The sequence below is a fragment of the Alternaria infectoria genome (genome assembly GCF_024043175.1).
Source record: "Alternaria infectoria strain BMP 0036 chromosome Unknown scaffold_1, whole genome shotgun sequence".
Lineage (NCBI taxonomy): Eukaryota > Fungi > Ascomycota > Dothideomycetes > Pleosporales > Pleosporaceae > Alternaria > Alternaria infectoria.
This window is the reverse complement of record NW_026250690.1, coordinates 3,885,317-3,907,021: the sequence shown is the minus strand read 5'-3', so window position 1 is coordinate 3,907,021 and position 21,705 is coordinate 3,885,317. Positions and strand designations below refer to the sequence as shown.

Below are 21,705 nucleotides of genomic sequence, written 5' to 3'. Positions count from 1 at the left end.
GGAATACTTCATGTCCTTATCCTTGTCACCAAAGGAGGGAAGATTTTGCTAAAGCTGATGTATAAATATAGGAAGGAGCAGCTTGTGCACCCACCATGGTTCTTAGCACAGTATCAACAACTGTGGAGCTTGGGAACTGTGTCATCTGTCTTCTACGTAGAGTTCGTGGCACTGGTCATGCGAATGTGTTCGTACGCATCCCAATTCCTTCCTTCACCGTCACATCCTATCGACCGCATTCGCAGAATGTCTCTGTCTGAGATACGCACATTGTGCGATGATATCGCGGAGAAGCTATCTAGTCTATGTGCGCGACTTGATGCCAGAGGCTCTTTACTACGCGTGCAGCATCTGGCGTTCTTGGGACTGCGACTTCAGTGTGAAGGGCAGAACATGGCTTTCTGGGAAACGCTCAACAAAGCTGCTTTGGTAGCTCAGAGGGCCGGCCTCCATCGAAATCACACAGTTCATATGCCAGAGATGCATGGGCTGGAACAGGAGATGCGACGGAGAGTGTTTTGTAACCTCTACATTTGGGACAGGTACGACGATATCTTACTGTTATCAGTGGAAGTGATCGCATGTCCGTTTTGTTATTCTGACGAGGTCAAACCGTAGTATGCTCTCACGCCAACTCGATCGCATCCCGTTTCTTCCCGCCGCTCTAGATGCGGACAATCTACCGCGAATGCATCTTACACCCATTCTGGACGACGACAATGCTCCAGAAGCATTCTCAGAACGAATGTTGCAGGCTCGCTTGGCCGCTTTCTGGCGGAAATTCCCCTCGACATCGTATACAGAGTATGACGCGACTGCGACCGAGGAAAAGTATGAGCAGTTCTGCTCTGAGTTCCTTGCCAATATGCCTGCCGCGTTCGCTCTTGAGCCAAGCGAGCAGTGGGACGAACAATCGCGACGCTTACCCATTCAGCGGCAGATTCTGCATATCGCCATATACGAGAGTCTATGCCAAAACTATCGTGACTTATTGCTCTGTACAGCTGCTCAAGTTCAAAGACTTCCTGCGTACAAGCAAGTCCTGCTAGCCTCGCAGAAGAAGGCACTAGCGGTGGCAGCACTCAAGGTGCTGGATGGAGTCTCAAAGCTGCACGCGAAGCTGGGAGGGTCTCATACCAGATTTCCGGGCATCATATTACCGACATTCGAAGCTGCAGTAATTCTGGTCGGCGTGTGTGAGGACACCGAGTTCCCGGCTGGTAGGGTAGATGGCCCGTGTCATACATCCAAGATCGACCCTCTCGGGTCAGGCACGCCACATCTCAGTCGTCAACGGTGCATTCAGGCTACTAGCGATGCACTCGGTCGTCTACGCACCCTAGCTGAAGTCAGCGTCATGGCTGAAGAAGGTGCGAATGCGTTGTCCTGCCTTCTGAATGAGAGAAGCGCGTCCAGTTCCACAAGCATGGTGCAGCATATTTCCAGCCTCAGCGCAGAAAACGCATCATCACCACTGGACATCGCAAATCTGATCCAGGCACATCAGCCGACGGGCGACACTTCTTCGTGGCCGGCGTCTGATGCGTCTCCCTCAATTCTGGATGCGGGTGCGCTTAACGATTTCTTGTATAGTCCTCTATCGGACATTGCGCCAAGGTAGAAATGATTGCTATTGGGATAATTATGCTGTATTTACGCGAACAGAGGAATAAATTTGTTTGTCAGTGATACGCGATGATGCGCACCGAGGTCTACCCCTTTTGCGCGATTGTATGGCCTCCCGAGGTCGAGGAATGACGCTCAGTCACGTGTGAGACGGCGTTCCGAAGTCAGCCCGGTCGCCCGCGTCATCAGCAGGCACAGCGCGCAGGAGCAAAGACACGAACGAAGACCATCACCTTTCCATCGAGTACAAGGTACCCATACAATGACCAACTATCTAGACAACTCACAGAGTTCTTCTGCCTCTCAATCGCAGATGACACTGGTCCGCCCGATGGACGATACCGTAGCTAGCCTTCGGGTCAGCCAAGTCGGGAGACACATCCAACAAGTCGAAATTCCAGACCACCAAGCAGACCACTAAGCGCAGCTCCAGATACGCCATTCTTCGCCCCCAGCAGCTGCGAGGGCCCATGCCAAAAGCAATCTGCGGTACCGCGTTTGCGTCGAACTCAACTCCAGCAGCAGCAGAACCCACTTTGTGGATTAGCCAGCGCTCTGGATCAAAAACCCGCATGTCGCTCGTCTCCCGCCATCCTCTCGACTTAACGGCCGTTGCACTACGACGCGCACTCTCCACATCGAAAGCTGGCGCGTGAAAGCCTGGCCCGTTGGCAATCATAACAACATTCGTTCCTTTGGGGATGCGGTGGCCAAGAACTTCCGTGTCGCGCTTGGCCTGCCGGGCGATACTCGTCGCGTGGAGTCTCAGAGTTTCCTCCAGCACGGCTTCAAGATAGGGAACGCGCGACGCGGTCAGTTCTGCGAGTGTCGGGACGCGCTTCTCCGCATGCGCATCGCTGCATGCCTGATGCAGTGCATCCCGCAGCTTTCTCTGCACGTGCTGAAGACGCGTGAGGTAGATGAATGTCCAGGCAAGTGTCGTGCTGGTCGTATGCAGACCAGCTATGAATTGTCCTGCGATCTGAAGCATGATGCTTTAGCTAAGATCCAAACCTGAAAGAGATTTAGGCTATCCATGACTTACCTCGTCCATCATGATAGGATTACCGAAATCGGCCTTCCGGTTCTGCTTCTCAGCGGCCTTCTTTTCACGCACCAGCATGTGCTCGATTGCGGTTCTTGGCTCGTCCGTAGCTTCAAGGCGTTGAAGAGCTCCCTGGATTTGTTCCTTCACAACTTGTCTCTTTACAGCCGTCACTCTCTTATAGCTGGGTGTCTGACGAATGAACCACATCGCGAGTTTGGGCGACATGGCTTTGGTCACAACATCGATCTTGTCGACCGTCTCATACAGCGCGGAGATGAACTCGTGGACTGGAGCCCTTGGAAACCGCACTTCCCCTCTGGGCCCTACTGCCAAACTGGTTGGGGCTATCCGTGACAGTGTCTCGATTTGTGGGCCGAGTGCGGTGTGCTTGAAATGGCGATCGAATACGAATGACAACATCCCATCCAGCGCACTATGATCCAAGTCATCGTTGACATCGAACGCGGAACCGTTGGCGAGCCTTGTCTTGGTATCCCAGAATCTGATGAGATTCATCGTATTATCGAACATGACGGGCCCAACCACGTTATTGAGAAAAGTCGGGCTCATCAGATCCTGCAGCCACGCTCGCGTCGTCCTCCATTGGGGGCCTGTCTTCATTCGCGCATGGAAGTTGTCCATGGGACTCAACCCGTCCGTGATGAAATTCGATCTGTCAAAATCCGGTCGCCGGGTCATGATATCGTACGCTTCGATAGGGTCAGCGAGCAGGACCCAAGACTTTGAGAACGGCTCCACGAAGACCTGACATAGCGGGGCCTGGAGCTTGTTGACCTGCTTGACCAGCCACACATTAAGTTCCCGAGTGACGCTGACTTCACGTAGCATATCTGGTGCATCGCCCAGCAGTCTACGTGCTGAGGTCTGGTTGTAGGGGATTCCTGGGAGTGGTCGAGGGAGGAGGCTGCGATAGATGGCGTACAAAGCTCCAAGGCAAGCGGCGACCCCGAACGAGGTTGACAATAGCCCATGTCCAGAGACGTCAATCGATTGAAGGAATATCATGACTTCAAGAAGCGGTCGCAGCTTGCACAGATTGAAAGATAGGTAGTATTCGGATTCGTGTTCACGGTCTGCAAAGCGTTCCAGTGTTCAAGCCAGACGTCTATCAAATACCGGCTCAACACAGCGGCTTCCATGGGCAAACGCCACCTCGGCACAGCTATCACGATAGCCAATTTGGCACACAACCAACTGCTCAACCGATATCTGCACCGAGAATATATGCTGTTTCGCCCGACGGACTACGGTTCAAGCGACCTGGCTAATCTCTCCTTCGGAAGTACCGCCAGCTGATCGCCGACCACAATACGTACCCCCACCCGCAGCGGTCTATGATGTTGGCGATACTCACCTTTCGAGCTCGTACGCAAGGGATGGCCTTTCTCCCCCGTATGCTCCCCACATCTGTGCAGAAATGCTGATAGTTTGCATAGCCGGTTTCGGCCGAATTTTGACGGCTAGTAAGCTGACGGGATTCAGCTGCGAAGACTGTCTTGGCATGGGCTTATCTCGTTCTTTGGTAATGAGGCCTATCGGCGCAACATCAGCGGATTACACACGATCTTCTGCCCGTTCATGTAGCTGATCGATTGTAGAGACCGGAGTGTGGGTTCCCCGAGAGGCAGCCTTGGAATTGATAGGACCGTTCAACACATATATCCTCTCAAATTGAAGTGCATTGGCTTGCTTGAACCATTGCAATAGTTCAGTATCGTTTTGCTGTTTGTAGCTTCGCACTTTTACAACGACTATTAGACGATTGAAGATGGCTAGATCAGAAGACCCTGAGCCTATGGCGATAGTCGGGATGGGTATGTGATCGAGCAATACCTGTATAACATGAGCTTGTGCTGACGCAGTTCAGGTTGCCGCTGGGCTGGAGGCGTCCGTAATCCTACGGACCTGTGGGAACTTTTGCTAAACAAACGCTCCGGCTACCAGGATTGGGCGGCGCCACGCTTTTCGGCAGAGGGCTTTTATCATCCGAACCCAGAGAGACCAGGCACCACGGCAGCAAAGGGAGGCTACGTGGTGACTGAAGATCCACGACTATTCGATCCATCTTTCTTCGGGATCTCAGGCCTCGAAGCAGAGACTATCGACCCTTCTCAACGTAAGCTACTTGAAGTGGTGTACGAGTCATTGGAGAGCGCAGGCGAGACGTGGGAAAGTGTTAATGGGACACGCACGGGTGTCTATGTCGCCGATATATCCTACGACAACTCGTATGCGCAGACACGTGACTGGGAGTATGCCAGGCCACATGCTACCACAGGGGTGTGTCACAACATCCTCAGCAACCGCATCAACTACGTGTTCAACTTGCGCGGGCCAAGCGTTACGCTGGACAGTGCCTGCACGTCTGCCATGTACGGACTCCATATGGCGATCCAGGCGATCCGGGATGGAGACTGCGACTCGGCGATTGTGGCGACAGCGAACTACATCATGGATCCAAGCATGCAGATCGCCATGGACAAGTTGGGAGCCCTGTCTGGTACATCCATGAGCCATGCGTTTGATGCCGCAGCTGATGGCTACGCTCGTGGAGAGGGCTTCGCAGCTATTTACGTGAAGAAGCCGCAACAGGCCATGCAGCACGGAAATCCGATTCGTGCACTCGTTCGCGGCAGCGCTATTGGCGCCAACGGTCGTTCCAGCGGGATAACGCACCCAAGTGGGACTGCTCAGGAGGACATCATCCGCAAGGCGTACCACAATGCTGGTAAATTGTCTCCTTCCGAAACTCCATTTCTCGAGTGCCACGGGACGGGCACACGGGTCGGCGATCCACTCGAGGTAGAGGCTGCTGGTAAGGTGTTTGGGCCGGGACGATCCAGCTCAGAGGAGGATCGTTTGTTGATTGGATCCGTCAAGACCAATCTTGGGCATACTGAAGGTGCTGCAGCTCTTGCAAGTATCTTCAAAGTCGTACTCGCCCTTGAAGCCGGGGTGATTCCGCCTAGCATCGGTGTGACGACGTTGAACCCCAGGATCGATTTTGACAAGGCCAAAGCGAGGGTCGTTACCGAAGTCATGCCATGGCCAGAAGACAAGCTGCGACGCGCCAGTGTTACGTCTGCTGGATTTGGCGGTTCTATCGGGCACTGCATTCTCGACCACGTGGAAGTCGTATATCCGGACTATGTCAAGCCGGGTATCGTCAACAGAATCAGACCCGTCAATGGGCACGCGAATGGCCATGCGAACGGCTCGACTCACAGCCATGGGAATGGCTTGGCGGTATCTCAGCTCTCTACGCCTCAACCTCCTACGAAAATTAGAAAAGCAGATGTCAGCACACGTGAACTGGTGCTGTTACCTTTCGCTGCTCACAGCGACACTTCCCTCAATGCCAACATAGACGCACTCGCTCGTGTCATCGATAAACATTCACTAGGAGACGTGGCATACACACTCGCAGCGCGACGTTCCAAACTTGCACAACGGACTTTCCGCATCTTTAGCAAACACGACGTTGCGCAGGGACTGGTGAAGAATGTGGAAAAGACCTTCTCAAGTCCGCCCGATGAGTCGCGTCTAGCTTTCGTCTTCACCGGGCAGGGCGCGCAGTGGCATGCCATGGGCGCCCAACTCTTCGACTACAATGTCTTCCGCACGTCAGTCGACTATCTGGACCGTGTACTCGAATCTCTACCTGGAGCGCCGTCCTGGAATATTGCAGAGATACTTTCTGGAAACTGCGAACCGGACCGCGTGCAGATGCCGGATGTCTCGCAGACAGTCTGTACAGCGGTACAGATCGGTCTCGTTGACCTCCTTGCCTCATGGTCTGTCAGCCCTGCAGGTGTCGTGGGACACTCCTCTGGCGAGATGGCAGCTGCTTACGCGGCCGGTCGCATTACTGCCGCTGAAGCGATTGCTGCGAGTTTCTTCCGCGGGCAAGCTGTGGCGCAGAATAAGAAGAAGGGCGTCATGCTGGCTGTCAGTCTAGATCGTGAGCAGGCCAATGAGTACCTTGAGGGGCTCGAGCAATACATCAAGATTGCAGCTGTCAACTCGCCCGGCAGCCTGACGCTCTCTGGAGACGAGGAGGCTGTGAAGCGGCTCGCTACGACCCTCACGCACGACGGCGTCTTCAACCGACTTCTGAAGACGGGTGGAAATGCATATCACTCACATCACATGATTGCGCTTGGCCATGCGTATGAGACACTGCTCACCGATGGCATGGCGTATCTCGAGAAGTCCGGACTGAAAGACCAGCGCCCAAAGTACCCTCATATCCCTTGGTCTTCATCGGTCACTCCTTGGAAGAGTCTTGCAGGAGCGAACCTTCCGGTTTCATACTGGAGAGCCAATCTTGAGTCACCCGTCCAATTCTCAGACGCAGTCGCCAGCTTGGCAGGGCAGGAAGAACTCGATGTCAAGGCGTTCGTGGAAATCGGACCGCACCCGGCGCTAAGAAGCCCGCTTGACCAGATTCTAAAGAGCATCGGCAAGCCACTTCCATATGCGTACGCGTTGAAGCGAGGAGAAGACAATGCAAGATCTTTGCTACAGCTCGCCGGGTCACTATTTGGTCTCAACGCTAAGATCGACTTGGCTGCCGTGAACGCGGTAGATGCAGGTGTTGGGGCGCTAGAACACGGCACTACCGCTATTGATCTTCCGCCATATCAGTTCACGTACGGACCAGTCGCTTACTATGAGAGCCGGGCTAGCAAGGAATATCGTCTTCGTACCATCCCCAGGCATGACCTTATCGGATCTAGGGTAGCTGGCAACGCGAAACTTCGACCGCAATACCGCAACGTGCTACGTTTGAAAGACCTCCCCTGGTTGAGTGATCATCGTCTGCTGCCCAATGTTGTATTCCCGGCTGCTGGATATATGTGTATGGCAATGGTGGCGGCAACGCAGCTCTACCAGGCAACCGAGGACGCACAGCCAATTCTAGGGCACTCACTTCGCAACGTCAATATCAAGTCAGCACTGAACATCCCTGAGGATCAGTATGGTATCGAGATCATGCTCAGCCTGGTGCTTGACGACAAAGCTACTGCACAAGAGCCGGCTTGGGTCGGTTTCTCAGTCAGCTCCGTTACACGTGAAACGGAGCAATGGACGGAACACTGCACCGGAATGGTCAAGGTGGACATCTCTGAGCACTCGCAAGTTGAAACGATGAGTGTAGCTTCCGAATCTCGAACGGTGAATGCGCGCAGCTGGTACAAGAAGTTCGCTGCGATAGGTCTTGGCTACGGCCCTGCGTTCCAAGCCTTGTCTGAGATACGCGCCGACCCGACCAAGAATCATGCCGCTGCCAGACTCAATCTACAGACTACGGCGGGCATGATTAGAGGTGGAGAATCTGAATATGCTATCCATCCCGCCTCATTAGATGCCATGATCCAACTTGGCCTCCTCGCATCCCATGGAGGCCAAACGGACAAAACGACGACAGCATTCGTTCCCATTCACTTGTCTGAGCTGCGTGTCAAGAGTAATATTGACCAAGCATCGGGTACAGCGGTCGCATACGGCGAGTTCAAGGGCCTTCGATCTGCGTACCTCCAGCTACAGCTTCAGGATGAGGCGGGCGATATCCTTGTGGACATTGAGGACCTCCGTTGCGTTAGTTACAGCTTAGAGGCAACGTCTCCAGACAAGACCGGAGCCAGGGGCTTTTCGAGCCCGTTCACACGTATGGTGTACAAGCCAGATTTCGGAAGTCTCCGTAATGAGCAGGCTCGTTTACTATTCCCAGCACCGTCGGAGAATGTCGCTCAAGGACCAGTGCTTGCTCAGCTCGATAGTATGGCGTCGCTCATCGCCATCGACGTGACTGAGACGCTCTTGAATGACACTGACTCAATGGAAATCGATGGTTTGGGAACAACGGAACGCTATATCGCAAAGCTTCGACAGTTGGCCAAGAGAGGTCAAGCTGAGCAGTCAACAGAACTCTCGGCGGAGGATCGCAAGCGACGTCTGCGAGAGGCATATGAAGGCCACGGTCATCTTGTCGAAGTCAGGTGTATGCAGCGGCTTCACGCACACATGGTTGATATCATGGACAGGCGCAGAAGTGGCGAAGCGGTCCTGGCTGAAGGCGGGCTGCTGACTGACTTTTTTGAGAAGAGCCTGTTCGTAACGGGGGTTCACACTCACTTATCTACTGTTTTCGACTCAATGGCTCATGTCAATCCGAGCCTTCGGATATTGGAACTCAAGGGCGGGAAGGGTCAGACGGCGCGCTTAGTGCTCGAGACGCTCAACAGTGGGAACAGTATCAAGCGATACCGCGACTACACAGTAACAGATACGAGCGAAAATGCGCTGCAGGCGGCGCGATCGCAGCTCAGCAATTACGGCGATGTGCACTTTTCAGTGCTGGACATGGAACAAGACACGCTGCCAGCGGGCTTCGAGGCGGCGTACGATGTGGTGTTTGCGTCGCAGGCCGTGCACACGGCTGCATCGGTTGCAAAAGCGTTGCAGACGGCGCGCAAGCTACTCAAAACTGGCGGAAAATTGGTGCTGGCCGAAGTGACGGGCAGCAGTGCGTGGGTCGACATGATCGGTGGTGCACAAGAAGGATACTGGCACGGTGTGAATGACGGACGCATGCAGCGGCCTTTTCTCGATGTGGCCGGCTGGGACGCGACGCTGCGTTCGGTCGGGTTTAGAGGAGCCGAAATCGTGCTGGACGACTATCCCGCGCCTTGGACCCAGTCGAGTGTTGTCGTGGCCGGCGTGGTCGATATGGCTGAAAAAGCTGTGGATGCGGCGCGTGTGGCTATTCAGCCTGTGCATCTTCTTCATAGCACAGCACAACCACCGCCTCTGCTCGCTCAACTAGCCCGTGTGCTGGAATGTCGCGGAGAATCGACGAAGACGGTACGACTTGACAGCTCGGTCCGCGAATTGCCTGTCGACGCTCGTGTAGTGGCTTTCCTGGATGATGACCATCTATTGCTCGCTGCCGATGAGCGCCAGCTGGAGCTCTTCCAGCACCTTACTCATCATACCAGTAGCATGCTATGGCTCACCTCGACAGGTATGGCAGTCGGCCGTAGTCCTGACGGCGCTATTGCTGGCGGTCTACTACGCACCATCTCAACTGAGGCACCCACAGGCCGCTTCTGCTCAGTCGATATAGACGCCGACCACTTTATTCTGGACGATCTGCAGCAAAGTGACGAACTCCTTCGCGTCCTGGTCGACTGCGAGCAAGCCTTGCAGCGACCCATTAATAGCGAGACGAGCGAAGACCGCGAATTTGCCTGGCATGGCGGCTGCCTGTGGGTGAGTCGCCTGCTGCCCGAGCCTGCGTTGTCTGCTTATGCGGAGCCTCTCGTTACACCAGCTACTCATGGCGCTGAGCTTCTACCACTGGATACACAAGGCCCTGTCCGCGCTGCCTTTGAAACACCGGGTATCCTCAGCTCCTTGTACTTCCGTCCCTACACAGAGCTGCGCAAACAATCCCTGTCATGTGACTACATTGAGGTTAAGGTTACTGCCGTCGGTCTCAACTGGAAGGATCTAGTCTTGGCTACTGGCCGCTTCGACGGCAATAACTTGTCATCTGAGTACGCTGGTATCGTCACTCAGGTCGGGACTGATGCTGCAAGCTCTTTCGCGGTCGGAGACCCAGTCTACGGCCTAGGGAAAGGCCATTTCGGCAACTATGCTCGCGTACCTTCAGCTTTCGCTTGCAAAGTAAGACCCACCGATGATCTTGTTCACATGGCCACCATGCCTGTTGTCTACATGACGGCAGTCTACGCATTCGAACAACTTACCCGTCTGCATCAGGGCCAGAGTGTCTTGATTCAGTCAGCCTCAGGCGGTGTCGGCCTGGCTGCCATCCAATTCGCCCGTGCCAAGGGCGCCCAAGTTTTTGCTATGGCTGGTTCGCAAGAAAAGCTGCAATTCCTTGTAAAGACGATTGGCCTACCCCCTGCGAATGTGTTTTCGGCACGTGAAAAGGCCGAAATGAATCGTGCTGCGGCTGCCACGCGCAACGGGGGCTTCGATGTCATTCTCAGCACTGCTCAGGGTGATATGCTTCATGAGACAGCCAAAGCACTCGCTCCACTCGGCCATCTAATCGACATTGGCCGCGCAGACGTCGAGGATGCCCGTGCAATCGGCCTTGAGCTGTTTCAGAAGAGCGCCAGCTTCTCATCTTTCGATCTTGCCCGTGTCGTAGATCGCGACCCTAAACTAGGTGCCGAGCTTATGACCGCGGTGGACGCTCACTACCGTGCTGGGCGCATCAGTCCCATCCAACCTCTGGCTATCTCGGACATCTCCCAACTCCACCAGACGTTGCTGGCTTTCTCCAAAGGCAAACATGTTGGCAAGCTAGTTGTGTCATTCGCGTCAAACTCACTGATACGCATGGTACAGGCACCACCAGCCGTCACCTTCGACCCAGCAGCCTGCTACATCATCACTGGTGGACTGAGCGGTCTGGGACGGTCTATTATCCAGTGGATGGGTGATCGTGGTGCACGAGAGCTCGTTATCTTGTCCCGCCGTGGTGGGAGCGCGCCCGAAGCGCAGACACTTGTGGACAGGCTCGCCGAATCTGGTATTCGTGTACATCCCGTTGCTTGCGATCTCGGTATTCGAGAGAGTGTCGCAAAAGCCGTTGAGTACGCATCCACCATTGGCGAACTCAAGGGCATCGTCCACTGCGCCGTTTCCTACCAAGATATCTCTTTCGACAAGGTGACAGCCCCTGGCTGGCAGGATGGCCTCGCCGCGAAAGTACTTGGCACGCGGAATCTACACGACACCACCAAACACTTGCCGTTGGAATTCTTCGTCATGACCACTTCCATCCTCTCGGTTCTGAGCTTCGCGACTCAGGCTGCGTACACGGCCGCCAACAACTTCCAGGACCAGTTCGCACGCTATCGCCGCCGTCTGGGTCTGCCTGCTACGGCTGCTCAATTCGGCCTTGTCAACGACGTTGGCCACCTAAGCACCGACACCACCACATTGGATTTGATGGCACGCAACAAAGTCCTGACTGAATCTGAAAGCTACTTCCTCCGCCTTCTCGAGCCAGCGTTTCTTCCCCCTTCCAATGTAACTGCCGCTGACCCCCTCGCCGCCGCTACCTACGTAACATACATGGATCCGGCACACATGCTCGCAAAAGAGCGCGACGACGCTGAGATGGGTATCCGAAGCGTCGCAACACCTCGCTGGCATGGCGACGCTCGCGTTTCCCATGTGATCCGTGCATTCGAAGATGCTTTGCGCCAGGAAGAGGGCGGTGCCGACTCTCCACAGAAGGACACTGCACGCTCATCCACAGCGCAGGTCCGCGACGCATTCGGTGCTGCTGTGCAAAAGGCTCGCAACGCTGCCCCTGGCTCAGATCAACTCGCGTGCCACGCGGAAACCCTCGCACTCGTCACATCAGCCATATCCAACGCGGTTGCGACTATGCTATTGCTTGATCCAACGACTGTGAATTGCGCGCGTGCTGTGTCGGACCATGGCGTCGATAGTTTGATTGCAGCCGAGTTACGAAATTGGTTCCACGTTGCGCTGGGGTACAAGGTTGGCATGGTGGATCTATTGGATTCGCGCACGAGTATTGCGGCGTTGGCGGAGCGGATAGTACACAGTGTGTAGAACGATTTCGAGTATAGAATGCCGTAGAGAATAGAAAAGAGTTGTGATCATCCTTCGTATTCTTGGCTTCTTCTACGCTACCACGCTAATGGGAGCTTGAATCGGCTAGCGCCGATCAGCCCCTGGTGTTCGCATGTGATATCCGATGCCCCAGGTTCCTGGAAACCGTCGTGCAAACATCGTGGGCACTTTGTTTTGTGGCGCCATGCCTCGTCTAATCACTGCTCGCAATGTGGTCATACTCGTCAATATCGTCCTGCTCACCGCCCTCTTCGTCCATCTGAAGTTCGCGCTCTGGGACAAGACGGCGGCCTCAGCTGGATCGGCCAAGTCGCACCTTCCCGACGAACTCTACGACGAGCAGCAGCCAGACGAGTCATCGCACAACCCGAAAGGGAAGCCGCTAAAAGCAAACGATGGCATCAAAGCGCGTCGGACCGCCTTTGTGGTCGCCAGCCAGAGTTCCGAGAACGCAACGTGGCTCGAGGAGTACTTTCCGCACTGGGAGAAGAATATCTACCATGTCGACGATCCGAGCGCGGAGCTCACGGTGCCGAAGAACAAGGGCCGAGAGAGCATGGTCTATCTGACGTACGTCCCCATCTATACTATCTTTCGTCCCATGTCCAGCATGCTAACGAAGAATACGCGCGCAGCTACATAATCGACCACTACGCGTCCCTCCCCGACAACGTCCTCTTTATCCACCCCAACCGCTACCAATGGCACAACGACGACCCGGACTACGACGGCCTCCCCATGCTGCGCCATTTCCAGCTGCCCTACCTCGAGAAAGAAGGCTACGTCAACATCCGCTGCGCCTGGTCCCTCGGCTGCCCCAACGAGATCAAGCCGCTGGCGGAAGCGGGCGAACACAGAGAGGCCGTGCATGCGGGCGGACAGTATAAGAAGGCCTTTGAGAGCCTGTTTCCGGGGGAGAAGGTGCCGGATGCTGTTGGGGTGAGCTGCTGTGCGCAGTTTGCGGCGACGAGGGACAAGATTAGGGAGAGGAGCAAGGAGCAGTATGAGAAGTATCGGGATTGGATTATGGGCACTGAACTGGGGGATGCTATTAGTGGAAGGGTGTTTGAGTACTCCTGGCACAGTAAGTCGACATCCGTTGGCATTTCGCGCCCTACCCCACGACCCCGCGCGTGATGAGGCTCTGCGCTTTTTGCTTCTTCGAGTGGCGTGGATCATGTGCTAACATGATTGATAGTGATTTTCGGTAAACCTCCGGTCCATTGCCCAACTGCAAAAGAGTGCTACTGCAAGACCTTCGGCCTATGCGATTTGGAATGTCCGGATGCGGGAAGCTGTAAAGGCCGCTATACTTTGCCGCCCTACTCGAGTCTACCAAAAGGCTGGCCATACATCGGATGGGAAGGTCAAGAACGCCAACGCGCTGGCCCAGAGCAATGATGAGTGCTCGTGGCTTATCTCTGAGCTATTGTGATCCAGTTGCTCTGGAGGACGAACATCCACGCCTACAGACTGGACCCCGCTGCGTCGCTTCACTATTCCACTTCCGTTTCAATGGGCCGATTGATTGCCTAGCTCGATGCGACGAAGCACATGAGCAATCGCGACGATCAGTCATGCGCGGCTGTACACGTTGCTACGTGCCACGAGGTTCGGAGCCCATTAGTCGGGCGCTCTAAGAGCTGGTGAAGCCATACAATTTCGAGAGGTGCAACAATCTCTATGGACTGACGCGATTTCCCAGCACCGTTTGGACGCGGTCGAAACAACGAGGCACACATCCCTTCGTCGGTATGGGGCCCAACTAGCTGCAAGGACGGCCACTCAAACCTCATTCGAGTAGTCCCCTCGCCATCGGTTCCCGCAATCAGGTTTTCAGTTTCTTCTGCGCCAACCTAGAAGGGCACAATACATCGCGAGGATCGATCACATGGGGAATCGCGTGTAGTTTCTGCCCCATGGCGTACTACGTAGCCCACTATCGGTTAGGTCCATTGGTAGTCTCCTGGATGCCCGGGCTATAACGCACAACGTCTTGTGGAACGGTCCCAACAAATCGCAGATAGCCTCGTATAGTCCCGCTTCCCCGATACTTCCGCATCATGCTCGAGCAGGGCCAAGGGCAATCAACATGCATCAAGTCTACATGCCCGAGCCTGTGCCTCAGCATGCATCATTGCGGCACTGGACGTGTAGGGAGTGGTCTCGACCTGTTTTAGAATTAGCCTGGCGGTTGAAGTACTCCAGTTGGATCCTTGAAGGCTCGATGGCAAGGCTGAGCACTTCTCAAGGCGTACATTGATGCGCACGGCATGATAGGGGCCGAAACTTCCCAGCGATGTTGAAGCAACCTTGCAAAGCACATCGACCCGTCAGCTGGTCATCTAGCACCGAGGGGTAGACTCTTAGTTCGCAATTGTGCGGGGTGCCTCCGAGGCTGAGACTACAAGAAAGAGCAAGGTTGTGTGGGTCCGTATACTTGCGCAGAGCCGCACGCTTACGTCAAGCGAAGCTCTACCTATGCGGCTCACTTGGCACAACCCCATCAGCCCGACCCTTATGGCACACAACATATTCGTATTCCAAACGCATGCAACACGGCAAATGATCCTTCCTCATCGGTATGAGTGTAACACATCGTGGCCCCATTCGACCCCGCGCAATATTTATCGGGCCTTCATAGCTTCGGATTTCTCAGCCTGACGAGCCGCAAACGGGAAGAGCAACCAGGGCTTACGCGAAACGTAAGGTTGCTGGCGCTATTACATGAATTAGACTATATCCTAGCGAGGAAATGCGCCCTAGTAACATGCGGCTCTGCGCATGTGGGAGCATTCAAAGCCCGTGCTCTCTGCACATCCAGCGACCGGTACTCCACAGCTGATTTACGCCACCTATCGTTAGCTTGAACCCTTTTTCTTGTCGAGATCTCAAGATCTTGCTTCTTCTTAGCCAATCACTCGTATGGGAATTCGCTCGCGTGCCCTATTTGCCTTATCTCTATACATCTCTATCTCGTTCTATGACGACTTCCCTTGATCGGCTACCTTTTGATCTACTCTTCTGTATCACCTTCGATTTGAATCTCGAGGATATTGTTCATCTCAGCCAAACATGTCGACACTTAAGAGCCGTACTAGACGAAAGGACAGTTGTCAGGCGTGCTGTCGAGGTCAGATGACGCCAAACGGTCAATCTGCTTACGCCAAAGGCTGACGCTGCTTATAGATCAACTATCCCCACACCCAGGAAGCGTCTTTAGCCCGGACAGAGAAGATTACCTACAAGCAAGCCTTTCAGGCTATTTATGAAAGAAGACATGCTTTGTCAACTGCGCACCCGTTTTCGGCTCGCGTTCTGGGCCAAGGAAATAACTTTTTGTATCGACAGGGAACTATATGTATTTTCGACGCTGGGGTGGTCCACGTCACGGGTCTCAATTCGCAAGCAGAAGCTATTCGTCTCGATCTCCAAGCTATCATTCGCCCTATCTTGGAGTCGAAGTTCAGAGCTTTTGGTGATATCAGCGTACGCTTACTTTACTATGCTGATCGGATCCTCTCTGTGCATGCTATACCAAAGTACAACTCGGATGACAGCCATATATTCGCCATCAACACGGCTGCGAACCTTGCGGATGGACAAAGAGTGATCGAATCGGTGCGACTAAGCGAATGCTCTAAGCTTTTTGTTAGACATAATGAGCATTATTTATACTACGGCACACATACTGGAATCGGCGATGACGGTCATCACAAATGGGAGATTGAGGGCATCTCACTTCATAGAGACTTTCGGATAACCGAACGCGAAAGACCAGTACTGCTCGATAAGTTTCACGGATCTGATATCGGCTCCACCATCGCGTTCGAAATCCACAACAACTACTTTTACGCTGTCTCTAACCAGGGCACCTTTGAAGTTGAGGAGATCGATTATACTTCTTTCTACCATGTGGTCCGTTTTCCGCTGGACAAACCAGATGACGTTCAGAAAGACGAGCGCCTCTTTCGTCGACAGCACAAGCAAGGACCAATCCACGACTCATGGACCGATCTTGCACTACAGCTTGATGAGCGTACAAACGAGACGGTGATTGTGGAGTCGCGTCGAGAATGGGCTCAAGCATCTTCTCGCCAGTCGCGCACCTTCTACGTCACTAAGATGGACTTTCAAGAAGAGGACGACACCGAGGAACTATCGGATGAACTACTTGGGCCTGAGGATGATCTCTTCCTCCCGCTCATAGATTCATCGAATAACCCCCAATGGAAACCAACACCCGATCTCTACAGCTGGAGCCAACACCCCGAGTTCTCCCCAACAGATCCTTCACCCCGTTCCTTCACCCTATCCCGAACAAAATTCCGAGCCTACAGCTACCCGTGCACCTCCTTCGTCGATCTAGTCGAAGACGACCGCTGCTGCAACAACAACCCCTCGCAAGCACCATGCCTCAGACTGCGAATAGGATCACGCCGCGAACTAGGCCTCTCCTTCACTTCCACTCACAACCGCACCATCAACAGCAAAGGAAAAGCCCCCATCGACGACACCAGGCCCTCTTTTGTGGACACGCAAACACTCTACCGCCAGTCGCCCGTCCGCATGTGGCCTCCTTCCTCGTCGCGTTGCGCCTGCTCAGCTCGCCTGCACAGCATACTCAACCCAACACTCTCCACCACTAACACAACTTCCTCCACCACACGAAGCGTGACCGGCGTCCTCGACTCCCAACGCCTAGTCTTCATGATCAAACCAGGGCGCTCTTACGGCTCCAACGAAGACAACACATCGGGCAGCATCGTGGTCATAGATTTCTCCCGTCCGGTCACATCTGCGAACCCGGCACCCTCAGCATCAAGCTCATCGTCACTAGCACTGCGGCCATCGTCGCTGGCACGCTGCGATAGTAAGATGGGCGATGAGTTGGTGACGCCAAAGAGGTGTGTTGACCCGTTGGTCTGGCATTGGTCGGATGATTCAAAGGGGCGCTGCAGGCGAGGCACGTGTCAGTGAGTGGTTGGGGAGCGGGTTGCCGTGGCCTTTTGCAATAGGTTACGAGCAGCAAGCAAAAGGTCATGAGTGAAAGAGTGAGGCGGACGATAGAGAGGGAAGCACGCAGTTCGGTGCAGAGGTGTTGAGCCTCACAGTAGGCAAATGGTGCGCAGACCAGGCTTGTATCGGTTTACTCGGGGTTTCGATTATGGTTTTTTGCCTTGCTGCACGTTCTTATACGATGCAGGTTATATTTATTGCATATGCACGCCCTTTCCTTCATGTTCGGGCTCATATGGGGTGGTTCCGGTGAAGGACCCCGCACGAGGCTGCGCGGAGGAGATAAGGGTTGCGAGCACGCCATCGTTTCTTACTATTTAAAAGTCTGTTGTTCGTCCTTCTTATTTATCGCAATACTCATATCTTTGCTTGAATTTGTTACTTTGATGTGGTATTGTAGTGCGTGTTTGAATGATACATGATGGTCAAGTGAGCATTGATTATGTCCAGAAGCGCTCGGTAGGAAACCCACAGCACATCAGTTGACCCATCGAAGAACACTTTTGAGAGTAAAGTTTGTCACGTACGTTGATACGTATTAATCTCCGTACTTCTTGTACGATATATCCCAAAGGTCGCAAGGCTTAGCAAAACGTTTACCATCAAAGCTGTAAGGCCAGACGCTGATGCAAATCCCCCTTCCAGGCGCAAACTCACAAGCAATGTAGCCTTCCTGTGTGAGCATAGCAGGAGCGAAGCGCGACAATCGATAACGCATACGGTGATGGACAAAGTGTCTTGATTGGTTTATACTATATGCCGCATCCGCATGCGTAGTCCATCTAAAAAGAAATGCTGCCAATGCCCAAAGCGCTCGTTTGCTATTAAGTCTAGACTCCAGGATCGCGACATGTGAAAGGGGAAAAATAAATGATGAAAAAAGTGACGGTGTGATGTTTGTTTCGCCGTGGAACTCCAAGCTATGAGATAGATGATGTATGGGGGAGCTCGGTTTCTCCAAGATGTGCCTAGGCAACGACACAAAAGGTAGCCACTGTATGTTGACAGCACAAAATACAGTGGATTACTCAACGTGCCAGATACCCAAAGTACAACTGTCAAGATACGAGCTCCGTGGTAGGAAAAGGTGCAAAGTGGACAGAACAGCCTAGTCGGTCCGATAGTGGGGAAGTATGTACAATCGAAATGAAGTAGCCGCGGTAGAAATATCGGGCAGTATAGTCGGTAAACGCAGCGGTAACGCGCTTCGTCACCGCAGACTCGAACGAAAGGTATGGCGAAGAATGTTTCCGGTGAGAATGGTGGAGTGATGACCTCGCGAAGTTTGAAGACTTTGATGGATGGACCCACTCCGTTGGAAGCATGCACATGTAAGGTAGACCGCTCACGGCCGACTTTGACCGGCAAAATGTTTTCGCGGTGTGCATGGTCTTGTCGCGGTGGTGTTTGTCGTGTTACGACGGATGTGTAGCCAAGTCGTATGGAAACTATAGTTCCATTCCGTCGAGATCTCGCATAACACACGCCATCTGTGCCCGTTTCGCAGCCTCAGCAAGCAGCGCAGCCTGGTTGAGGTAGTTTGTAGTCTCAGCAGCCGTTTGGCCGGCTCCTGACCTGTTCGGTTGGTACTCGAAGCTGTTCTGCCGTTGTGCCTGCATGCGAGGCTGCTGCTGCAACTGTTGCGACTGCTGGTTCAAGGAGCCAAAGTACTGGTGGTTCTGAGGGCTCGTGGACGGCGAGACGGGCGGTGCAGATTGCGTCGAGGAGCGTGAGGAGGCGTGGCTTGAGGCGGAGGTGCTGGTGTAGCTTGCGGCTGGGGTGCTGGAGGACTGGAGGGCAGAGAAGGCGGGTCGGCTGGGGGCGCCGTAGTGTTGTTGCGAGTAGTTGGACATGGCTGCGGGAATGGCTGGTAGGGTCGTGGTGGAGTCTTTGAAGTCTCGATGAAGGCGAGGAGGGAGCAGAGGAGTGGAAAGGGTGTACACAGTGGGTGAGGCGAGGGTATGGGTAAAGTAAATATGGACCCGTGGTAGCTCGATATTACCCTGTATTGGCGATCTTCTGCGCGTCACCCGGAACAATCCCAGCGAATTCGTCTAGACGTGTGCAATAAAGGCTGAAGTCGGGACAAGGTGAGGCAAAGCAGGATACAGGCAAAAGGAAGGTGGAATCGCCTGCAAGATAGGCACCACAATCCATGGCTTTACTTGGACCGCGGCTCGGGGACTGCTAGCTCGTGAATTTCGTCACAGGCCAATCTGATCTGCCGACGCTTGCCATCGCATCGAGACGCCAGGTCTCTTTAGTTTTACGCGGATTACCTCTTGCAGGCAAAGCATTGCTCGCCCTACTCGCATCATGCCCGTAAGTCCTCGTTGAACCTTCCCCAGACTCGCCTACTGACCAGGGCAGCTCGTTTTAATTTCAGGTTCCACCTTCCCCTCCATGTTTTTCCCCCCGCCATTGAGCTAACCCACCCCCGAAGGCTTCCCTTCCGCGGGCAAGACGACCAGAGCCCTCCAGCTAAAAGACTACTTCGAGGCCAAGATCGCCAGTTCGCCTCCTGATGCGCGCACTTCCCGCCTAAAAGTCCATCTCATCAACGACCAGTCGCTGGGCGTGTCGCGCGCCGTCTACCATACCGCCAAAGCCGAGAAGGATGCACGTGCGGAAGAATATTCCGCCGTCAAGAGAGTCTTGTCGCGCGATGACATCGTTATCGCCGATGGCTTAAACTACATCAAGGGCTTCCGCTACCAGCTGTACTGCGAAGCCAAGGCTCTACAGACTCCAAGCTGCGTTGTCAGTATACCGTGTGCGCAGAGGGAATGCACGACTGACAGTCCTAGAGCTGCACATAGGCACGCCCGCCGAACGATGTCGCGAGAATAACAAGAAGCTCTTGGCGGATAAAGAGGTCGATGGCGGCTATGAGGAGGAAGATTTTGAGAACCTCATCTTCCGGTACGAGGAGCCCAATGGTATGACGCGATGGGACAGTCCGCTGTTCATCGTCGTCGAGGAGGACGAGAAGCCGCCGTGCGACCAGATATGGGACACCATAGTCAGCAGCGATGGCAAGATGAAGACTGTCAAGCCGAACCTTGCGACCGTGCTGGTGCGTACTCCAGTTCTTCTAATGTGTTGAGATGCCTCTAACACACAGCAGAAACCAGCGACAGAGCAGAACTACCTCTACGAGCTCGACAAGACGACTTCCGATATCCTCGCCCAGATAATGGTGTACCAGAAAGACCACCCTGGTGAAGGAGGTGGAGAGATAGCCGTTGCCGATGTCGAGAAGCCCATCGAGCTCCCTGCGACGCCAATGACCCTCCCGCAACTCCAGCGGATTCGCCGCCAATTCATCACCCTGAATCGTCAACACAGCTTCTCCAAAGCACGCATAAAGGAGGTCTTTGTCGACTACCTCAACGCCGAGTTCCTGCGTTAGACTGGCGATGTCGGAGCTATGTGGAGCAATGTGTCTTCGGATATGCTTTCATGCATCGCGACAAGGGAACGTCAAGAGACGAACGGAGAGACTGGATGTCGACAGCTCAGCGGATACCAAGATGTGGGCACAGTTTTCGAACGTTCTCCCAGCGACGACGCAAGCCACCTCTCCGAATTCTCCCGACCATACGATACCCCTCAACACCAGCTGTACGCCATAACCACGTTCGCAACGATGATTGGCATCCCAGTCCCTGCACTTGCAATAACATGGTGTGATGCAGTCTACCCACCCCGCATTTCCAACGCCCACGCGCTACCTGCTACAAAGGGCCGACCCATCACCAACATCAATCAGGAATAAGGATCAAGCCTGTCGGACCTGTCAATAGCAAAGGACGGAAACTTTCTCAATCTCTTTTTGTGATTGGCTACAATACCCGATTAGCTCCAACCCCTCCATACGAATGTAGAGTATGTACATCATGGGAAACAGATCGCGATGTATGACGTGTGCGTAGACTCCGATCAGGAAAGCCAGCCAAGGACCTTCCCGTCGATCATGACGCTGTGCATCGTGATGTCTTGCCCAAAACTGTTTTCTAGATTATTGGGTGAGAAACAATCCAACTGAGCTGAGCTGATTCCATGCAGGCGCCCCATTACGTGCTATATACTCAAAGTCATCTCTTACATCCATCCATCCCTAGCGCTACGCCACACACATCTGCCCCAACTGCCGTATCATCTCAGGTTATTCTCCAGGTGCCAAAGCCATGGCGTTAATAGGCGTCTGTCTCAAGCACACACCGATTACGCAGTATGCCTCCGATCGCGAAACCCTTGCATCGTCATCCCCACAACTCCACTTTCCCAAGCAAAACAATGCAAGTCAACGCAAGGGCCAAAGTGGAAAGCTGACGCTGGAA

General features: G+C 54.0%; 6 protein-coding genes across 6 annotated transcripts; 4 read left to right on the top strand and 2 right to left on the bottom strand.

Annotated features, from left to right (window-relative positions):
- Window positions 1-2,656: 2,656 nt before the first annotated feature.
- J4E92_001303 (uncharacterized protein) lies at window positions 2,657-3,523 on the bottom strand (the record flags this gene model as incomplete). Its single annotated transcript, XM_051492715.1, has 1 exon — window positions 2,657-3,523. The coding sequence occupies one exon, from the start codon at window positions 3,521-3,523 to the stop codon at window positions 2,657-2,659; it is 867 nt and encodes a 288-aa protein (XP_051358227.1).
- Window positions 3,524-4,463: 940 nt separating this feature from the next.
- Window positions 4,464-12,322, top strand: J4E92_001302 (Type I Iterative PKS; the record flags this gene model as incomplete). Its single annotated transcript, XM_051492714.1, has 2 exons — window positions 4,464-4,509; window positions 4,563-12,322. 2 exons carry the CDS (start codon window positions 4,464-4,466, stop codon window positions 12,320-12,322), a joined length of 7,806 nt encoding a protein of 2,601 aa, XP_051358226.1.
- Window positions 12,323-12,340: 18 nt separating this feature from the next.
- J4E92_001301 (uncharacterized protein) lies at window positions 12,341-13,744 on the top strand (the record flags this gene model as incomplete). The annotated part of the gene is made up of 5 exons (XM_051492713.1): window positions 12,341-12,345; window positions 12,432-12,447; window positions 12,477-12,913; window positions 12,979-13,427; window positions 13,542-13,744. The coding sequence occupies 5 exons, from the start codon at window positions 12,341-12,343 to the stop codon at window positions 13,742-13,744; spliced, it is 1,110 nt and encodes a 369-aa protein (XP_051358225.1).
- A 2,302-nt stretch (window positions 13,745-16,046) lies between these two features.
- J4E92_001300 (uncharacterized protein) lies at window positions 16,047-17,323 on the top strand (the record flags this gene model as incomplete). The annotated part of the gene is made up of 2 exons (XM_051492712.1): window positions 16,047-16,052; window positions 16,139-17,323. The coding sequence occupies 2 exons, from the start codon at window positions 16,047-16,049 to the stop codon at window positions 17,321-17,323; spliced, it is 1,191 nt and encodes a 396-aa protein (XP_051358224.1).
- A 1,487-nt stretch (window positions 17,324-18,810) lies between these two features.
- Window positions 18,811-19,215, bottom strand: J4E92_001299 (uncharacterized protein; the record flags this gene model as incomplete). Its single annotated transcript, XM_051492711.1, has 1 exon — window positions 18,811-19,215. The coding sequence occupies one exon, from the start codon at window positions 19,213-19,215 to the stop codon at window positions 18,811-18,813; it is 405 nt and encodes a 134-aa protein (XP_051358223.1).
- Window positions 19,216-19,678: 463 nt separating this feature from the next.
- Window positions 19,679-20,774, top strand: J4E92_001298 (uncharacterized protein; the record flags this gene model as incomplete). The annotated part of the gene is made up of 4 exons (XM_051492710.1): window positions 19,679-19,694; window positions 19,806-20,126; window positions 20,170-20,438; window positions 20,490-20,774. The coding sequence occupies 4 exons, from the start codon at window positions 19,679-19,681 to the stop codon at window positions 20,772-20,774; spliced, it is 891 nt and encodes a 296-aa protein (XP_051358222.1).
- Window positions 20,775-21,705: the final 931 nt, after the last annotated feature.